Here is a 21,713-nt window from a genome sequence, read left to right on the forward strand (position 1 = left end):
GATGGCACAGCCTTCCTTCAGAGCTACCTCATGACTTTATGATCTTGATCAGTGATAAAGTGTTCTTCATGTATGCAGGTGTGTCACATGAATACACTTTTGGACATACAACAACCACTATGGCATCAGAATTATTAGGGATTGAATATGAAAAAGCCAAAGAAAAAAATGACTTGTACTTTGTTATATTTCAGCGGTGTAAACATGGATCACGAGCAGAGGGGTTGCATTTTAGGAAGATTTTATGTTTTAGATTTTTGAATTTGTTTAAACCAATGTCACTTTCAAATTCGAGATTTAAGAGATTTATTTTTTGCTTCACACAGAACAAGAGTTCAATACATCGTTTGTTTTTCAGTAAACTAGTCAAGGGTCTGAATACTTCTGAAAATCACTGTATATAAATTAAGTATAACATAATAACCAATTAATTTCTCATTTTTAAATATTAGGCTTAGATGTGCATTTGGGAACATAAATCCAATCCTCACTCAATGCCTTTGGCCTTCAACTCATCCTTTACTCTCCTCAGATAGTCAGGGTCTGGATAGCCATAACTGTTGACAGAAAAAAATAAATTAATATACAAGATCCACTACATTATTTACATGAAACCCAAATAAAAACAATGTTTGATTAAAATGATTTTGAAGGACATGCTGGACAATTCGTACTTTAGAGGCCCGCCATGTGTATTGGTCTTATGATGAATATCATTCCAGGTGACAGCATTCTTTAAACTAGAGGTTGTCGAGGTCCCAACAGTAAAGATCAGTTTCTGATCAAAAGCTCTCTGCAGCAGTGAAAGCACTTCCCGTCCTTCGCGGTTGTCAGGCAAGTATGCATGACGTCTTGCGCCATGGAAATACTGCCCAGGGTTTGGATGCTTTTTCTAAAAAAATAAAGAAATTACAAAGATGATGTATTACTGTACAAATTATCTTAAAACTATGTAAATAAAATATAATATTTATGAAGAAATAAATATAAAAAAAGAAGTTATACAAGTTTCATGGTTTTTCTGCATTGTGTCTAATCGTGCTACAGGAGGGCCAATTTTCACACTTGCCTGAACCAATTAATCTGATTGTTCACGATTATTAGAAACCAGGGCTTGAAATCTGGAAATAATTCAATCAGTTCACTCAGAGCGGAATCTATATTTTAACGTTTCTGTTCCTGCATTCCTCTTATATCATTATAGTTCCGAAACCGGTTTGGGTGAAAGAAATACTGGTTAATAACGCTATTTTTTAAAAACAATATTCTTTGCCTATAATTTACCTAATAATAATAATAATAATAATAATAATAATAATAATAATAATAAAGTACAGTGTTTTCTTTACTCAAAAAGAAAAAGAAAAAATTGAACTCTAATGTTAGCCAATAACCCGCTGCGCTTAGTCCCAGCCAATACAGCATCATCTTTTCTAGATTTTGGCCAAATGTAGGCTACAAAAAAAAAAATATATATATTCTATCAACATTCAAAGATATCAAAGTATGTTTAAGATATTTAAAAAATGTTTGCTGCATTGCTAAAAAAAAAAAATCCTGTATAAGACGTAGCGGCTCATGTTGCATTTTATTAGCCCCATTACTTTCTGAAATAATGAAGGCTAAAGTGCCTGTAGTCTAAAGCTAAATGTTTACAAATATTATAAATAGTTACCTATTATTTTCCTCTCCAAAATAAATCCTGTAAAGTTTAGGCTATAAAAACAAAAACTAATTAATTTAAGGAGAAGCTTTCATACCAAAGCTGGTTGGTTACACAGAAGACATTATTCAAAGCTGTCAAGCTTTTACAAAATAAAGAAAACTCGCTTTCCTTTGGAACGTGTCACAATGAACCGTAATTCAGCAAATTTTTTCTTTCGTTTCATTAATCTGTCAATATGATTTAAGCAAAATATATTTAGTGTATATGCCTACATTCCTTTTAGTAGTAGCCCTTTATTGTCCCTAGTCACAAGTACCGGCGAAATTAGCCATCAACCTGTCGATACATGCATACATACAACGAAGGGGTAGACAGGACAGGAATGTAGGAAACAATACCCAGACTATGCTCCTTTGGGAGTACAATGTGAGAACAGGAAAAACACCTAAGCAACAAAAGCACATAATCAATACAAACACACAACTTTGAGATAATCCAGCGCGGTCAAGCAGCCGTCCGGTTTATCAACCCTACGGCGCTAGTTGCAGACCCGCTTGTCAGACTGGCGGTAAAAAGTGGCGAAGGCGAGGGATGGGTGGGGGGTGGTTTATATCTGTATACATGTACGTATGTGTGTGTATGCATGTAAGAGTTTGTGTATTTGTAGGCCTGGAGAGTTGTGATTCAATCTAGGTGCCTCAGTCCGTAGATTGTGATAGTGTCACAGCAAGTTGACATGGAGACAGCCTTGGTCAGGTCCTAGACAGAGTCAACAGGTGTCTGTGGAAGAGCGGGAGGAACGCAAGAGCGTCTCACTGCAGTACTCCTCCGGGAGAGATGTTATTACAACTGGCCAAGGCCAGTGTTGGTAGAGGGAGCCGAAAGAAGAGAAGATTCCAATTGTTTGGTCTTGGGGCAAGTAGCTACATTCCAATTTCACGGTCACTCTCTTTGTCCATTCTGGTCTCCAAATCCCTCAATTTTCTCTAATTCCTTTTCCAAAGCCGTGAGCTTCTTCGTGAGGTTATGCATATTGCAGATAATAGTCTCAGTCTCAGTGCTGACCGCAATTTTTCGATAACCCAGGGTAAAGCCTAGTCCAATCAGCAGAAGACCTGTTATCATGGTTGCGAATAGGTAGATATCTTCAATGGTATTTATTATTTTTATCTTTTGTATTATATATATTTTAATTGCTTTGTATGTTCTGAGTCTTTTGTGCAGCACTTTGGAAACTTTGAGTTTGTAAAATGTGCTATAGAAATAAAGGGGACTGGACTGAATGTCCTCCATGGAAAGAACCGCCAGACTGAACCCACCACCTCTCCCACGTGTCCATTGTGTAGCCAGCTGCAAACGTTCCGGCAGGGCAGGCAAGGTTCCCCTGAACCCAAGCTTCTCATCGAGAAGATTGTGTCAATTGCATTGAGAGACCAGTCGATCAAATCCATGATTTTGGAGAGCAGTGCAGAGAGAGTCTCTCAGAGACAATAGACGATAGCGCAAGCAGGGAAGGCAAGAGGAGGAGAGGGAGAGAAATGTGTCCACCTCGGTTTAGAGCCAAGAAGTTGTTTTTATGTAAGCCTATAGTTTTTCGGTTTTCTCCATTCACAGAAGCGTTTCAGGTGCGTGTGTTCTGTTGAATTAATCTCACACTATCCTTAGATAAACTCTAAGATTGGTGCATTGACATTGAGACTTGCCTATGATGAGTTCACAGCTTAGCGGACATTTCACTCGTTGGCTTCAGCGTCACATTTGCATATGCTGTACTACTGGAATTAGTGATTGGTCGACAGCAAATATCAAATAGAACAATAAAATAACGTTATTAACCGGTTAATGGCCATTTCAAATTCGATTCTGTTTGGAACTATAAAATTTGATTTAGTTTCGGTTAAAATTTTGTTCGTTTCTGGTTTTCGTTTTCATTCCTTGAACCGGTTCAGAGCCCTGATAGAAACTAATGCTGAACACCTTGATTAACTGGTTCAAGTATGTTTTTAAGTAACCATTCTAGGAACATGACTGGACACTGCTCTACAGAATAGTTGGTGTTATAAAGCTAATAATAGTTGTTATATTATAATAATATATAAATAATAATAATAATAATAATAATAATAACAAATATAGCTGCAAGCAGCAATTACGGGGCCAAGCACTCCACCGGCAAATTCAGGAGCTAAACATAGCATGGAGCATCACACCAAATTCAACAATGAGCAATTACAACAATTTTAGGATGATTGTATTTGAAATGGCTGAAAAATCATAAATACAACCACTAGTAATAAGATTAAAAGGCCTATCACTTTTGACCAACAGGTGGCGCTGTAATCAAATCATTTTGGTGTGTTCTGTGTGAGATGACAATAACACACAAAAAGTTTGGTGTCAATATGCCTAAGCATTCCAGAGATACAGCCTCAAGTGTCATTTTGGCATTGTGCCTCAAATTTGTCACTGTGGTATGCAAAAACGGTTTTGTCTATCGACACAAAATCCATAACTTTGTGTCAGCTCAGTCTGAAAATCATCTGATTCAATTTTGGTGAAAATTGGACTAACGGTTGATGAGGAGTTCGAAAAAGTAGGTTTTCAACATAAATAAAAATGGCCGACCGGAGGTTCAGCTTAATCTGGCATATTTGGTATCTATGTAGTCGGCATAAACCAGGGAATATTTTGAGACCATTTTCATTGCAATAAGCTAATGCATTTAAAAGTTATTAGCATTTTAATAAGTGTATTTATTAACCGTTATTGAATGGTTTATTACTCTTGACCAATAGGTGGCGCTGTTACCAAATTTATGTGGCATGGTCAGTGTGAGGTGGCGATGACACATACAAAGTTTGGTGCAAATATGTCAAAGCGTTGCAGAGATACAGCCTCAAATGCATTTTGGCACCCTTCCAGCAAATTCGTTAATGCGCTAAATGAGAACCGTTTCGTATATCGACACGAAATCCATAACTTTTTGCCAGCATGGTCTGAAAATGATTCATCTCAAATTTGGTGAAAATCGGACTAACGGTCTAGGAGGAGTTCGAAAAAGTAGGTTTTCAACATTAATCAAAATGGCGGACAGGAAGTATGGCGAATTTTCGCATAATTGGTATCAATGCTCTCAGCATGACCCACAGAATATAGGGAGTCCATTTTAATTTTAATAGTCTAATTTATTCAAAAGTTATTAGCATTTATGTGATATTTCCTTATAACTCTTGGCCACAAGGTGGCGCTGCCACCAAACTTTTTGAGTGCCTTCAGGGCATGGAGCCAAATATTTTTGTAATTATTTTCGTAACGATACGATGCTGCGTTCAAAAAATACAGCATTTTAAAACATAATTCAAAATGTCCAACGCCTAAAATCTTCGACACGGGAAAAAGTTTATATCATTCGACTCGACATGACTCACTCAATCTAAAGAGACCAGTTGTGTGATTTTTGACCAAACCATTCAGAAGTTATAAGCCAAAATATGCATTTTTCATATCTCCTGACCACTAGGTGGCGCTGTGTCGAAACACTGCAGGTAGTCTCAGGTCATGGTTATTATAACACACACCAAGTTTGGTCTCAATATACCAAACCGTTACCGAGATATAGCCTTAAATGCATTTTTGCTTGCTTTTCATCAAATTTGTACACGTGTCATTTGACAACGGTTGGACGAATCAACTTGAATTCCTTAACTTTTTGCCAGCATGGTCTGAAGATGATCTGAGCCAATTTTCGTGAAAATCAGACTAACCGTCTAGGACAAGTTCGAAAAAGTAGGTTTTTCGAAAAATTGAAAATAGCGAAAAAACTAAACCTTGCGATTTTTGCATTTCGGGATTCATTCAGAGGAAAAAAGAATTTCCATTTTCTGGCTTACGGTTCAAAAGTTATTAGCATATAAACATTGAAAGTTTGGACAAGTGGTGGCACTAGAGAGTTGGAGTTAGATACTTCAAATTTGCTATAGTTAATGTTAGGACTGCCCTCTATCAGTGTGCCAAATTATACAACTTTCCCGCAATCGGTTCTATGGGCTGCCATAGACTTGTGGCGGAAGAAGAAGAAGAAGAAGCAGAATAATAATAACGCTAACAGAAACAATAGGTGCCTCGCACCTTCGGTGCTTGGCCCCTAATAATCTCAAGTATATCACAATTAACTTTTACATTTTCTTACCATTTGAATGCCGCTGGGAATGTCGTAGTGTATTTCAATTGTACCACAATCTGGGTATCCAGGGAGACTCAATCTGTTCTTCATTACTTTCATTGCTCCATCCGGTTGGTTTCCCTCCATTTTCCCAAAGACTTCCTTACACACAGGACATATGGGTCCCAGACTCTCCACTGACATCCTTATACATTCCCGACAGAATTCATGCCCACATTTAAGTTTTTCGTTGTCAGTGAAGCTGTCCATACAAATAGTACACATCTCCTCTTCAGCATGAGCACCTTTACTCTTATGTCTAGCATTTATTTCTGATTCTTTATTGAAACGACTCTCTGTTTGATCTCCTGCTGCTCCACCCACTGCTCCTGGACCATATTCAGGCGTCTGATTCCACCTGATTCCTCTTGCATGAGGAATGTCACCCGAGTATCCAATAAGTTTCTTCCTCTTTTCATCAAACACATGCTTCTGAAGTTTCTTCTCAATATCAGCAATGGCGGGACCAAGATGTTCTGGCAGTCCAACAAGCTTCCAGGGACTGAATTCATTTGCAGCAACAACACAGTAATTCTGCTGCTGAAGTTTCTCTACTATTGGGGCCACAGCAGTTTGATCTGTAGGTTTTGTGAGTTCACAGCTGACAGCGGCCGAGGCTAGTTTCTGGTAGAGATGTGTTAAAGCTCTGAGGGCATGACTTTCAAGATTAATATGCTGATCTCCTTTGGATCGCGCATGAACCTTAAATACATTTTTCTGCAGTTTTTCTTCATGAAATAACACTCTGTACTTTGTTTCAATCTGTAATAATTTTTCCTTATAGGAAAGTTTAATCAGATCCCAATGTACCTTATCCATCTCAAGTTGAGTCGGAAAGTCTTTTGTGTCCATGACCAATGAAGATCTGCTTTGTGGACAAATGTTATCTACATCCAATTCATTTGATTTGTTTTTAAATTGGTGTTCTGATCTTGTTGTCTCCCTTTCAATAATGTCTGTAAATTGCTTCGGTCCAAAGAACCGGCAGTCACTGGCAGACATGGTGAACAACATCTTTGTCTTCTCTGACTGGATGTAATGAAGGGCCTCTTTCACAATCACTGAATCCATGTATTTATGATTAATGGAAGCTTGACTAAAACTCTCAACACATTCAGACAGAAGTTTCTGAAAGTCCTCCGAGGCTTTGGAGACAGAATCACTGCTTGATCTCTGGGTGGATTTGAATGACACCGACACTTCTGCATGCATAGAGACTCCATGTTGTTTCTCAATTAGCTCCAGCTCCTTTCTGTAAGCATGATGCAGATACCAGAACTGATGCAGGGGAACAGTGAGTCCAGATGAGGTCTCTGGATGTTTTTCAGCAGTCTTAGTCTCACTGGGAACTATAATAGATGCAGCAGCTTCTGCACCATTATTTGTGTCATCTGAGGTCACAGGTTGATTGCAGTTTACCTAAAAACACATGATGGGGTTTTATTTAAGGATTTAATACCCCACAGTGAACGTTACAATGAATACATAAAAAATTCCCTGATCAAACATGCCTGAACAAGATAATCAAGGCCTTCAGAATTACAAGAATTACTAGCTACAGACAAGTGAGTTTAATCAGGGTCAGAGCTAAACTCTGCCGGAGAGTGAAATCTGAGTGTAGTGATGGAAGATCAATCATTTTACTGATTCTTTCATTCAATCTCACATAGCAAAATTTTTAGCAGCATTTTTATTCAAATCATTTCATTGAGTGTTGTTAAATGTTATATTTTCAACAGCCTAATTCAACCCTTCCACCTACTTCATCTTGATCATATTCCAAACAAGGAAATCATTATAATACAGCCAAAGATAATTTATAGGGACATAAATAATTCCTTTACCTCCTGAGTCCTTTGAAGGATCTGTTCATTTGTGTCTGTCATGTGGCAAATGAACAGACTTGCCCAGCACTGATGTAGGCTACATCTACACTAAAAGTGTATATATATTCTTCTTCAAAATGTGGTGCACCACAATCCATCACAAAAACACTGTTTGAGACCACCCACTTCCTACTTCACAAACATTTAACCCATTTCATCAACATAATGGACGGGGCTTTTTCTCTATAGGTCATAGGTTTCTTTTTATGGCGTGTTCTTGCAGCGTAAGTAATGAGAGTAATGTAGCCAATCACAGACGTATCTATTGATTTCTTGACTGCAGTGGCCAATCAGAGGCGTCTAGTTTATTCCGAATCCACTCACCACTCAAAATTCCAGAATCTGACCTAGTCCTAGTGTGGACTCATTTGCATATTCAATATATTCAAGGAAAAAGTGTAGAGCTCGAGCTCTCTCTCAGCAATCAATATCTAATAAAGTAAATATTATACCTTTGATGTTGAAATCCTGTTCTTGCCCGGCTCGGAGGAGTTTTGTGATACGGTCACAGAATGGGTTTCATCCAGACAAATCAGTACAGCCACGTCCTCATTTTCAGTTTTAATGTTCAAAGATAAAGCCATGTGTTTTTTTAAAGCTTCTAGAGCTATAAAGAGAAATATATATATATATATATATTTTTAAATATAAACGTAACATCAGTCAGAAGAAACCATTCATAGTCAAGAAAACATTGCCTTTGCATAATACAACAAAACTGGAAAAAAATTGTTTTAATTTAATGCATTTTAGCCATTTCAGATACTAGCATCTACAAGATTTACACAGAAAAAAAATATTAAAATGAATTGACATGAATGAAGTCACCTGTTGATGGTGTTACCTCCACCTCTGCACAGCCATCATTCATGAGTGTAAGACTGAGGACTGATGCTCGCTTTTCTCTTATCTTTTCCAGTTTAATAAACCAGCTCTGAAGGGCTTTCTCTAATTTACATCTCCACTTCGCTGGAAATGGTGTTGGACTGATCACTTTGATTTTAAATGTAGCAATATCCTCTGGTGCTGGTGGTTGTGACTGGGTTCTGCTTTCAACACCATCTCTACAAATGTCCTGTTATATGAAAAATAATTATCAATGCAGAGTCATATTTCTATATGAAAAAGGAACCATACTCACTCATAACCAAGTTATGTATATAAGCTATTTTAAGATTAGAAAATAGCAAATGCAGACCATCAGTTACACCATAATAAGTTATGTTTTCATATTTTATATTGATTCCATTGTAGAAGCACTTTCATCATTTAAATTCGACAACTGGCTACAATAATAAATAGGATAAATAGGAGTCATTTGACTTCTATTTAACGGATAACTCTTTAGAAATGGGAACACATTCACTATTAACTAAGAGATTTTCCCAGAACAAATTCCTGATATGCTGCTTATTAATAGTTAGCTGTTAAGTTAAGGTAATGGGTAGAGGAGCTAAAAGATGCTAATACTGAAAAAGGCATTAATGTGCTTTATAAGTACCAAAAAAAAAGAAAAAAAAAAGTCAACATGCTAGTAATATACTGTACATGCTAATAAACAATTAGTTAATAGTGAGAATTGGTCCTTCAAATATTGTGTTACCAGTTCATTTTAATCAGTCACTGTAGCATATCATCAGGTGTGAAGTAAGTGAGGAAGGAAATGCCTGGAGAATTATATGGTCTAATCTCTTAAATTATGTTAAGTGATAATGTGTTTATTCCAGACAGACGTAGATGGAAACAAAAATAATGTTTTAATTATTTTGTATTCTATGAATTGTCAGTTACCCATTAATATAAAAGTTACTGATATTCTGGAGATGATGTCCTTCTGAGAACCTATGACTCAAGCTCTGCTCTTTAGTCAGTACCTTCTCTGTCTGTGATTTGTTATTTTGAACCTTTGGGATATCTTGATGCTTCCGTTCATCCAGAGATGATCCAGAGTCTTGACCTTCAGCTCTGCTTGCCGCTAAATTCTAAAAACAAGAAACAAGTTAAATCACTTTGTATATTTTATACCCATAACAGTTTTTTTTTTAATTTTCAAATCATTATAGGTCACAGAGTATTATAAATTTAAGAACTTAAGGGGGGGGTGAAATGCTATTTCATGCATACTGAGTTTTTTACACTGTTAAAGAGTTGGATTCCCATGCTAAACATGGACAAAGTTTCAAAAATTAAGTTGTACGTTTGAAGGAGTATTTTTGTTCCAAAAAAACCTCTTCCGGTTTGTCACAAGTTTCGGAAAGTTTTTTTCGAGTATGGCTCTGTGTGACGTTAGATGGAGCGGAATTTCCTTATATGGGTCATGAGGCACTTCTGCCGGAAGAGCGCGCGCTCCGTATAGCAGAGCACTGAGAGCACAACAGACTTCACTGATCAGAGCGAGAGCGTCGCCAAATGTCACAAAAGAAGTGTGTTTTTGGTTGCCAGGGCAAGACAACCCTGCACAGATTACCAAAAGAGAAACAGCATTAAGGGACCAGTGGATGGAGTTTATTTTTACAGAGCATCAACGGAGTTGTGCAAGTGTTTATGTTTGTTCCCGGCATTTCGGATTGCACATCGTTTATTTCTTAAGGATAATGAAGTTGAAAGCTAATTATTCCCCCAGACATGAGTAGTGAGTTGGCCTAGGGTTCTTGCAGACTTGCCAATGCATTTATTGATCTCAGCATCTTCAGACAGGTTGTCACTGACGGTGGACCCAAGATATGAAAACTAGTGGATAACATCAAGTACTTTGTCAGTGATAATGACAGGAGGAATATCCATGTCTTGACTTAGCACTTTTGTCTTTTGCAGGATAATAGTCAGTCCATAGTCACCACATGTTTGGGAAAATCTGTCCATGAGGCACTGAAGTTGTAGTTCAGTGTGTGAGATAATGGCAGCATCATCAGGAAAGAGCAGACCTCTAATGATTACATTATGCAACTTAGTCTTTGCTTTTAGTCTTGCAAGGTTGAAAAAGTCACCCATCCGATCTTCGGTAGCCGTCCCAAAAGCATGTTTTAGGTTTTAAAAACAGCCACGAGTAAAATTTACCCTGTGGCGGTTCTAGTGTAAAGAAGAACAATTTTTGTTAGATTTTTAATTGATGATTCTCTTTTTTGGGCCTCATATTCAGAACCTTGTGAGAAAATTAAAGTCAACTCAATTGCTTTGTCTGTTAAACCGATTGTTTGATACAAGTATATATGTAATTTTTACCTAAAAATCACAACAGCATCCATCTGTTAAGGATGTAGATTGTCAAACATGCACAATTATTACCCAATCAATTTAGTGGACATTTACTTGGTCTAAAATCCTCCACGCCTATTCAAACAGAGTGTTCTGATGAGAGGGGTCAAAAACAGGACAGAAAAAAGCCCATTGCTACTAAATTATGATGTTTTGATGTGATAAAAAATAAAAATAAAAACACACTGGTTGGCGACAGCCCATGACGTCACTACCAGTGCGACTATAGTATTAATAGTTTAGTCTTAACTAGAGAGGGGGCTTGACCTACAGCTTGATCATTAGATTCAGAAGGGTAAGTGTATCGCAAGCTAGCAAAAAATTTTGCACATCAGAGAGGCATAGGAATGACCTAATTCACCTAGTTCATGCTGCTGGTTCCAGGTGCTTTGGGGAAAATAAATAAAACCCAAGAGAACTCAACTCATGTGAGAGCAGAACTCTGATTTCAAAAAGGATTAGCGGGCTCATAGGCAACCATTTTGGTAAAAGGGAGGGCTGCCAAACTACCACAATAAAATCCCACTGAGTGAGAAATTCAACTCCACAGAAGGGGATAGAACTCGAGCATCCGAAAGGAAGTACCATGCTCACAATAACCCTCAAAGCTGAGTGGAGCAATGCTTCAAAGTGTGTTAATAGACTCACTGGTTGAGTGGAGCCCAAGGTTCCGGGGTCTATCCAACTCCGAAAACGGGACTGACGCTAATACGCCTAACCCTCATCGTACAGGATTTTAGAATTTGTGCAGAGTCTTGCCTGCACACTTAAGACTTATGTGGATTTCAGAAAGTATGCAAAGTGCTCAGCATGCACACTTCCCACATATGTGGATTTTTACGCAAAGTGTTCATTGGTGTATACATGTATGTGTATACACATACATACATACACACACACACACACACACACACACGCACACCATACACACACATTATTGCGCTCCGCCCAACCGCCTCAAAAGCTTAATGCGCTTGCTCTTCACTACACTCACACACAAACACCCACGCCCCACACGTCACATACCCCCCATTGCCCCTCGCAGGCCAGGGGGCACCCACAAGACTGCACCTGGGGGTAGGACAGATGAGGCGAAAGAAAAGGAAGGATGAGGGGCAACAGAGACGAGAGAGGAAAAAAAATAAAATAATAATAATTAGTTCCGGTTCCCAGACGCACTGCCGCTCGGCCCTCCACCAGCTGGGTGAACTCCTCCATGGTGCCTGGAGGTGGCCCTGGACGGCACGACACTCCTCTGCCACCCGGTGGACAGCGACGGCTCCTCTGTTCTTAGGCAGCCAGCAGGAGTCCCCCGTTCCCTGCTCCTCTGCTTCATGGCGGGCGGCAGCAGGCTCCGTCCTCCAGGCGAACGGCGGCGACACCTCTGCTCCCTCACGGACGGCAACCACCAGTCCTCATTACGGGCGGCTGTCAGTGAGCTTGTCCGTCCCAGGCAACTCACTCCAGCCCACCGCCTTGAGCATCCACGGCGCCCGACTGCTACGCCTGCTCGATGGCACCGCGGGTTCAACCCAGCGGCAAGGGATCTTCGGCAGCGCGTCCCTCCTTCTCCCGGGTTTCGGCACCACTGTAACCAGGTTATTTCGTGGGAAGTAGCTTTAATAATAAAATAAAGACAAAACAGCGCACAAACAAAAACCAAACCCAACTAAAATCCAGGCCTGGTCCTATCTCGTCCTTCACTGTCGCAGCAGCCCTTAGTATCCTTCCAATCTCCTCCGTGGGATGCGAGACCGATGATTTCCAATCACTCCACCAGCCTCGCTCCGTTCCCGAGGCTGTTTTAAAGGATGCTGTTTTAAAGTTTCTTTGAAAGGGAACTATGGCTACGTTCACATTGCAGGCTGAAACGACCTAATTTCGATTTTTTTTTGCCCCTATGCGACCTGTATCTGATCTTTTCATGACAGTCTGAACGACACAGATCCAATCTTTTCAAATGTGACCCAGGCCACTTGGGTATGTTGTCCTGAATCCGATACGTATCCGATCTTTTGAAATGCGACCTCCGTCTGAACAGCCAAGCCACATGTATCCGACCCGTACGTCATTGATAAGCTACAAACGCCATAATTCTGCATTGAAGTAGGCGGGAACGAGAAGAGCCACTCACATCAATATCCCACCACTCCTGGCTGTGACTCCGCACCCACACGTTTCTCTGTACCGACATTGCTAACACTGCTCCACAAAACGCCATGGCCAAAAACCTTCTTTTTAATTTTCTTCTTAAAACGAGAAGGTTGTAATTGTGCTGGCTCCGTTGGTGAAATAACTTTAATATTGCAAAAAGAGCTCCGCTGTTGACTACACTGTTGTTGACATCTATGTTTAATGTTAACTACTTCCGCTTACAACGAGTGACGGCGTTCACCGTTGAGTACTCTTCTGCGCATGTAGGTCACTTCTGAGTCATTTCACGTTCACACAGGAGATCACAAAAGGTCGCATTTAATTGGAAATCTGAACAGCCTTGCAAAAAAATAAAAAATAAAAATCGGAATTGAGCATTAAGCCCTGCGGTGTGAACGTAGCCTCTGATTCAAGTGCTGTTCTTCAGTCAGTATGTTATTCGGTTCCAAATCTGATTCGGTTGTTTGACCGTTTATGATGTTTTGATACTTCATGTGATCCACAGACTGTATAAAGTCTTGACTTCTATCACCTGCTGCACTGAAGTCCTAACATTAACATAAAAAAAAAATTTTTTTATAAATAAAATTCTTTTAATATCAATACATTTAATAACTAGCCTACTTCCAGTGAGTGCAAGTAATTCTGCAACAAGTTGAGACACCTGTGGAGTCGCACCGCTAATATGCATGTCTAAAACTCCATATTTTGGAAAATAATTGCTTGGAAAATAAATATATCAGTATAATTCACTCACACCAGTCGTTGACAACAGTGTGTGACACTAAAGGCAATGTCCATATTGCCTTTAATGTCGTATCAACCATTATATGAATCATGGGTAGTGAACGGTTTCCATGTCTAAAATAAAATTATTTTGTGAACAACATTATAAAAATGTCTTGATTGCATACATTATTTGCATGTATTATTTATTAATTTATTTCTTTATTCATTATTTCTCATAATCATTCTAGACCAGACCCAGTCAAAAGGCTTTTAGTAGCCCATGACACCAATAAATACATAAATTGTAAGGCTCGAAAAACACTTTAGTCTTCTGAGATATGGACAATACCATGGTATGGTAATGGTCATGACATCTGGTCTTACCTTTATTAAATGTGTTCAGATCTATGGGTGCTAAATTTTTCAAGTTTTAATTTGCTTAAAAGCTTTGTTCAATACTCAAGCCACATTTTCAAAACTCTTTACACATTTAGCAATACAGAAGTCTATGCGGGCCAAACAGGGAATCATTTTGCATTGCTTTCAAACAAAATGCATGCAATGATCACATTTCTCGAAACCCACAAAATCTTTTGTCATTCATACTCCCCACCACCTGCAAAACACTACACGTTTTGAGCACATTGTTCAAATGCAAACACGGTTTTCAAACTGATAAAAGCACATTCAAATCAGAACTATACAAACTCTGCCAATTTCTGCAGGAATTATATTAAAATATAAAATCTTAGCTTAGAAAATTGAATAATTATTCCAAACACAACTAAATGCAATCTCAGCTAAAAAGGCAAGCTTTTTTTTTCCTTTTCTTTTTCTTCGTCCTTTCTTTTTGCTTATCTTTTGGCTGGCTTATGAAATGAATTTGTTTGGAAACATGGATCAAGGAAGACACATTGGTGGGAGGAAAACCATAGCAGAAAGCAGGAGGACTAGAACCCTGCCAATACTGTACATCCATTCCTTACATACACTTTACCTAGCGCTTGTCCTATGTAGGGTCACAAGTCTGGAGCCTTTTGTGTCATAGGCAGGACAACCCCCTGGACAGATCCATCACACACACATTTATGCCGCGTTTCAACCGCAGGAACTTTACCCAGGAACTAGGGACTTTGGCCTGTTACTCGTGTTTCCACCGCAGGAACCGGGAACTAAAAGTTCCGGGTAAAAAAAAAAATGCCCCTCAGAAAGTCCCTGCTGGCGAGGTGGTACTTTTTCAAAGTTCCGGAACTTTCGGGGGCGGGACTTGAGCGCTAAACATGCTGATTGGTTGAGTTCACGCAGCACTGGTTGAGTTCAACCACCATTTATTCTGATCATTTTCAAAATATTACTGTTATTGTGTCATGAAATGTAATTTTAAAAGTATTTCAGGCGAGAATGTAGTTGTTTAAAACTCAAATCTGTGGTTTATTTATAAAAGACAGCGCCTATTTAAAAATGTGTTTCGCCGATCTCTGAGACGGTGAGCTCCACGTGATCAGCGGGAGCTCAGTGATCATCTATCCGCTGAGAAGCAGCTTCACCTCGGCTAGACCTTCTGATATGTGCCGCTGGCTCTGATGTCTCTTTAGTGGTTAAACATAACAGGTTATCTTTGGTCTGTATTCAATTTATTTATATGTTAAAAAGAAAATAAAAAAGGCAAATTTATATAATATTTAATTTCATTGAAATGGCTGTATATATACACATACCCCTGAACTAAGTACATTTCTGCAGCTATTATGTTTAAATGAAAACGAAAGCAGGCAATGGTATTTGATATCCTATTTCGTTTTATTGTAAATATACAGAAAGGAAAATTGGAGTAGGCAAGGTGAGTTATCAAGTACGCTACTGTTTGCAGATTTACCGGACTTGCGTCGTTGCGGACATCACACTCCCGAGTCGAATGCACAAAGTCCGCACTATCGGAGGATGCACGTCCAAAATCAGCGTATTTTGTATTGAGAAACGCGCGCAAACCTACGTCACCAGACTATTTTCCTAATCTTCCCGGTACTTTACACTGCGGTGGAAACGCAGAAAGCAACAGGTCTGGGAGAAAAATGTTCCTGGTAAAAAAAAGTTCCTGGTAAAAATGTTCCGGGTAATTTAGGTGGAAAAGCGGCATTATATTCACACTCACTAACAGTCTCCAGTTCACCTGTCCTGTAGGTCTTTGGATTGTGGGAAAAACCCAGAGGAAACCAACATCAGTATGAAGAGAACGTCTCTGGTTATGCATGCATGATTCCTCGAAGGAACTCGAGCTGTGTCTGAGAATTTTTGGAGGCATTCCCAAAGCATTCGCCACTGCAGCTCGAGTTTCTGAAGAGGAACATCTCAGGTTATGCATGTAACAAAGGTTATGCATGTAACCGGTTATGCATTGTAACAATGGAGGCTGTGTCGGAGAATGCTTTGGGTACACCTCCAGCGTTCTCAGACACAGCTTGAATACAAGGAACATACAAACTCCCCTCAGAAAGACTCCTGGAGCAGCAGGGACTCAAATGTTGCACAAAAAAGCACCTCATTATACTAGACTGATGATGTTTGTTTGTTGGTTTTAATAGCACAGTTTTTATCTATTGCAAACATCCCCCTGTCCAATCTTCAGTCACATTTTCAAAACTCTAAACACAATTAGCACAACATCAGTCTGTTGTGACCATACCTTTAACATGATTCATGTTTTCACACAATATTCAGTAACACGTTTCGAAAATGGTTCTTTTTTTCCACATAAGCTTTTTCACATAACGCCATACCAAAATCATAGCTCTACTTTTTTTTTTTTTTTCAAATGCTTAAAAAAACAGCACGACATAAATAATGACTAAATGTTCCAAACTTTAAGTGTAGTGTAAAGCCACTACTTCTGCAACAACAGCAACTCAAAAGTATTGAAAAATAGCTCTATATAAAATATTGTAACAACTGATTTTTTTGCATTTTTAAGTAACAGATCACTAAAATAGTTACAGGGAACTACACTGCGACCATAATGGTCCTATATGCGACCTTATGAAATGACATTGCGACCTTAATTTTAATGAGGTCGCAAATGTATCACTGATTATTTTTGTACCTACTTTGTTTTAGGCAATATGCTATGATTTACTATGAGTATTTATTAAAACCGAAATGTGTATTTTAAAAATACGTTTTATAACGTGCTCTGAGCATTCAATGCATCAAGTTGGCTTCAGACGCGATCCGGGAAAGCTGAACTGAGTAGCTGGTTACAAACAAACAGAAAAGGATGCGAAAGAGCTTAATTCAGCACGCAGAGATGCGTCTCAAGGTCTTCTTGCTTTTGTACCGACAAATAGGCCTACATACTAAATGTAAAAATACCTGTTTTGGAAAGTGTGTTCGAAAAGTCTGTGGTTATGTCTTTAGTGAAAGTAAAGAGTTGGAAAGAAATCGGATGTGCATCATTATAATGGATGCATTGTCTCTTAAAGTGACCGCGCCTAATTTACTAGCTCTGCTGTCAGTGTCTTTAATGTTAATCCAAGAAAATGAAAGTAAATCACTCATTGCTCTTGATTGAATTACTTTGTAGTTTTAACAAGAATTTATCCACAGTCAAACTAAAAATCAGATATAATTGATTATATTGTTTTACTGGTGGGTGCAGGACACTAGTTTAAGTATAGCAAAATACAATGAACTGAAATATTATACCCAAAAATTCTTCATACTGTAGACTACCAGTATTTATATATATATATATATATATATATATATATATATATATATATATATATATATATATATATATATATAAATAATAATAAAAAAACATTAGGGACCTGACCAGGTTTTGCTTTAGTGTTTCTTTCTTTAATTGCTAATGCAACCTTTTCACACCACAGACTGAACAAAATTAAGCATTGTTTGCTTGGTAACTGTTCAACAAAGTATGGATAGTTGTGTAAATATTAGAGCCCGGTCTTTATATCAGCCGGCCGATATTATCGGCCGATATGAGCTTATTGCATCAGCGTTTATAACGGCCGATGAAACATGAGAAACAGAGTCTCATGCTTCACTCATGTTATGAGAGTTGCACAGTTTGCCCACCAGAGGGAGCTTTGCAACTTCCAGTTGACAACAGCGCCAGAAATCCAATACAGAAGAAAGCGGTCTATGCAGCCAAGCCACGGAGATGTACTGTTTTGACGGTGAGTCTGTCGTTCGTTATGTGAAATGATTTCGTTCATTCACTGTATATAAAAACGGTGCGGTAGTTCTAGCTAACGGTCCTATCATTATCACTTCTAAATATTCTGTAACATCACTTACAGCCGCTAATGCATTGCTATATTAGATTAGCCACAGAGCTAATACCATGTTTATCAGTGGAAGAGCGCGAACGTTAAGAGATCAAACTATAACATAAGCGTTTAACTTATTCTTAATATATCTGCAGTGTTTCCCACATAATGACCACGTAACTGTGGCAGGGGGGCATGTGTAGTCAATGACTAGAAGTTATGTATAGCGTGCCTTGAAAAAACAACATCTGTTCTGTTATTCTAACGCTAATATAGCTTCCTTTTTAGCAGGCCCCTTAAATGCTTGCTATTAACTTGTTTGAAGGTGGTTTTTCTCAAAATTGACAGCGGTGTGTTCATGACACTAACGTCAACCATTCAACTTCGAATTGATTCCGTAATCTTCTGATAACAGTAGGCTAACTTTACGTTCGCCAACGCATGGCGATGTTTTGATTCAGACTGCACAAAGAGAAGAGGAGAAGATATATGGGTCCGTTGTGAATGTGTATGTGAGAGCAAATATAGTGTAGTTACAGTAACTACAGTAGGTGCGCCAGAATGATTAAACCAGAGGGGACATCTAAATAAATGTGAGCTGAACAAGCGCTTTTTTTTTCTTTTTTTTAACAAATTGTTTCAAAGCAGCTTTACCGACATAACAGAAAAATGTTGTAATAATATTGTTAAATATAAGTAGGTAATAGGTAATACCTATTGCTTGACACATAAAAATATACAGTCTGGTCCATAAATATTGGGACATTGACACAATTCTAATCTTTTTGGCTCTATACACCACCACAATGGATTTGAAATGAAACGAACAAGATGTGCTTTAACTGCAGACTTTCAGCTTTAATTTGAGGGTATTTACACGGTGAACGGTGTAGGAATTACAACGGTTTGTATATATACATCCCACTTTTTAAGGGACCAAAAGTAATGGGACAGATTAACAATCATAAATCAAACTTTCATTTTTTAATACTTGGTTGCAAATCCTTTGCTGTCAATTACAGCCTGAAGTCTGGAGATCAATTAGACATCAGCGTACGCTGGGTTTCATCCCTGGTGATGCTCTGCCAGGCCTCTACTGCAACTGTCTTCAGTTCCTGCTTGTTCTTGGGGCATTTTCCCTCCAGTTTTGTCTTCAGCAAGTGAAATGCATGCTCAATCGGATTTAGGTCAGGTGATTGACTTGGCCATTGCATAACATTCCACTTCTTTCCCTTAAAAATCTGTTTGGTTGCTTTCCAAACACCAAACTACCCGGAAGACCATGGAAAACAACTGTGGTGGATGATCGAAGAACTCTTTCCCTGGTGAAGAAACCCTTCACAACAGTTGGCCAGATCAAGAACACTCTCCAAGAGGTAGGTGTATGTGTGTGTCAAAGTCAACAATCAAGAGAAGACTTCACCAGAGTGAATACAGAGGGTTCACCACAAGATGTAAACCATTGGTGAGTCTCTAAAACAGGAAGGCCAGATTAGAGTTTGCCAAACAACATCTAAATAAGCCTTCACAGTTCTGGAACAACATCCTATGGACAGATGAGACAAAGATCAACTTGTACCAGAGTGATGGAAAGAGAAGAGCATGGAGAAGGAAAGGAACTGCTCATGATCCAAATCATACCACCTCATCAGTGAAGCATGGTGGTGGTAGTGTCATGGCGTGGGCATGTATGGCTGTCAATGGAACTGGTTATCTTGTATTTATTGATGATGTGGCTGCTGACAAAAGCATTAGGATGAATTCTGAAGTGTTTCGGGCAATATTATCTGCTCATATTCAGCCAAATGCTTCAGAAATCATTGGTCAGCGCTTCACAGTGCAGATGGACAATGAACCGAAGCATACTGCGAAAGCAACCAAAGACATTTTTAAGGGAAAGAAGTGGAATGTTATGCAATGGCCAAGTCAATCACCTGACCTAAATCCGATTGAGCATGCATTTCACTTGCTGAAGACAAAACTGAAGGGAAAATGCCCCAAGAACAAGCAGGAACTGAAGACAGTTGCAGTAGAGGCCTGGCAGAGCATCACCAGGGATGAAACCCAGCGTACGCTGATGTCTAATTGATCTCCAGACTTCAGGCTGTAATTGACAGCAAAGGATTTGCAACCAAGTATTAAAAAATGAAAGTTTGATTTATGATTGTTAATCTGTCCCAATACTTTTGGTCCCTTAAAAAGTGGGATGTATATATACAAACTGTTGTAATTCCTACACCGTTCACCGTGTAAATACCCTCAAATTAAAGCTGAAAGTCTGCAGTTAAAGCACATCTTGTTCGTTTCATTTCAAATCCATTGTGGTGGTGTATAGAGCCAAAAAGATTAGAATTGTGTCGATGTCCCAATATTTATGGACCTGACTGTATATATTTCTCATTTTTGCCTATGTAGGAGATCCCTGTTTATTATTAATATAAGTCTAATGATGACATGAGTAATGATACATGGTGATATTATTAATTCACAAAGTGTGGGACTACTTCTGCAAATACTTTAGTATTATAATTTATTTATAGTACACACACAAACTGTTAAAACCAGCTTCAACTGGAAGAAAATAAAAGTGTTAAATGTTTAAAAAAAAGTTTTTTTGATCATTAAAAAAATATATACGTTTGATGTGCAATTGTTTAGTCATTGAGACCGTAATCTAAGGCTTTTTTTTAACATAAATCCCTTCTGGAAAATGGTTCATACAGCCCACATACATAGAACAGGCAGATATTTTGCTACTGAATGTTGTGTTTATAGGAAATGGGTCTAATATCCAGTTTATTTTCAAAATCAAAATATCGGCTTATAAATAGGCTCTTTTAGAGTTAATATCGGCCACCAAAAATCCATATCGGTCGGGCTCTAGTAAATCTTGTCATACTGACAGTTGTCTGAAGTTTTGGTTTATTCCATTTAGGGCTGTGCAAAAAATCTAATGCGATTTTCATGCACATCTCATCAGTAAAGACGCTCCTGTAATTAGAAGTATATCTTCAGCACGTGCGTTCAGATCATGGTTGGCAGGTTTTCACAACAAAAGTTGCTTCTCAAAACTAGTCCGAAACTAGCCCAATCGCGTTTCTGGGAGTTTCCTCAATAAAAAATTGCTTTCGGGGGTTAAAATGTAAGTTTTATGACATGGTTGCCTTGGTAAAATTAGCATTTTAGGGGCTAAATATCACGTTATTGGTATTGTCGCTTCGACCCGCGGACATGAAAAACAACCACAGACTTGGCAACATTGGTTGGCATTTACTACACAGAGCCGTAATTCACTGACAATCTACACAACATCTATTTTAAAATTGGTGGCGATTCTTTGTCGATTTTGAAAGTGATTTTGTGTTAGTTGTCGGTAGACTACGGCTCTGTGTAGTAACTGCCGCTCCACCTGAACAAGTGTTGCCAAGTCTGCAGTTGTTTTTCATGTCCGCGGTTCGAAGCAACCCCAATACCAATAACGAGATATTTAGCCCCTAAAATGCGAATTT

General features: G+C 38.6%; 1 protein-coding gene across 4 annotated transcripts in view; it reads right to left on the minus strand.

Moving 5' to 3' along the window:
• Nucleotides 1–297: 297 nt before the first annotated feature.
• Nucleotides 298–21,713, minus strand: part of LOC113068138 (E3 ubiquitin-protein ligase DTX3L-like) — a 49,887-nt gene continuing 28,471 nt past the window's right edge. For 3 of the 4 annotated variants that reach the window (XM_026240773.1, XM_026240772.1, XM_026240775.1), the window contains exons 4-9: nucleotides 9,649–9,756; nucleotides 8,603–8,849; nucleotides 8,227–8,381; nucleotides 5,856–7,307; nucleotides 675–892; nucleotides 298–557 (exon numbers count right to left, since the gene is read on the minus strand). In XM_026240773.1, the coding sequence (XP_026096558.1) occupies nucleotides 488–557; nucleotides 675–892; nucleotides 5,856–7,307; nucleotides 8,227–8,381; nucleotides 8,603–8,849; nucleotides 9,649–9,756 (2,250 nt within the window). In that variant the 3' untranslated portion in view covers nucleotides 298–487. The remainder of the gene's footprint in view (nucleotides 558–674; nucleotides 893–5,855; nucleotides 7,308–8,226; nucleotides 8,382–8,602; nucleotides 8,850–9,648; nucleotides 9,757–21,713) is intronic. The other variant, XM_026240774.1, reaches the window with a different exon arrangement.

The sequence above is a fragment of the Carassius auratus genome, linkage group LG36F (genome assembly GCF_003368295.1).
Source record: "Carassius auratus strain Wakin linkage group LG36F, ASM336829v1, whole genome shotgun sequence".
NCBI classification, from domain to species: domain Eukaryota; kingdom Metazoa; phylum Chordata; class Actinopteri; order Cypriniformes; family Cyprinidae; genus Carassius; species Carassius auratus.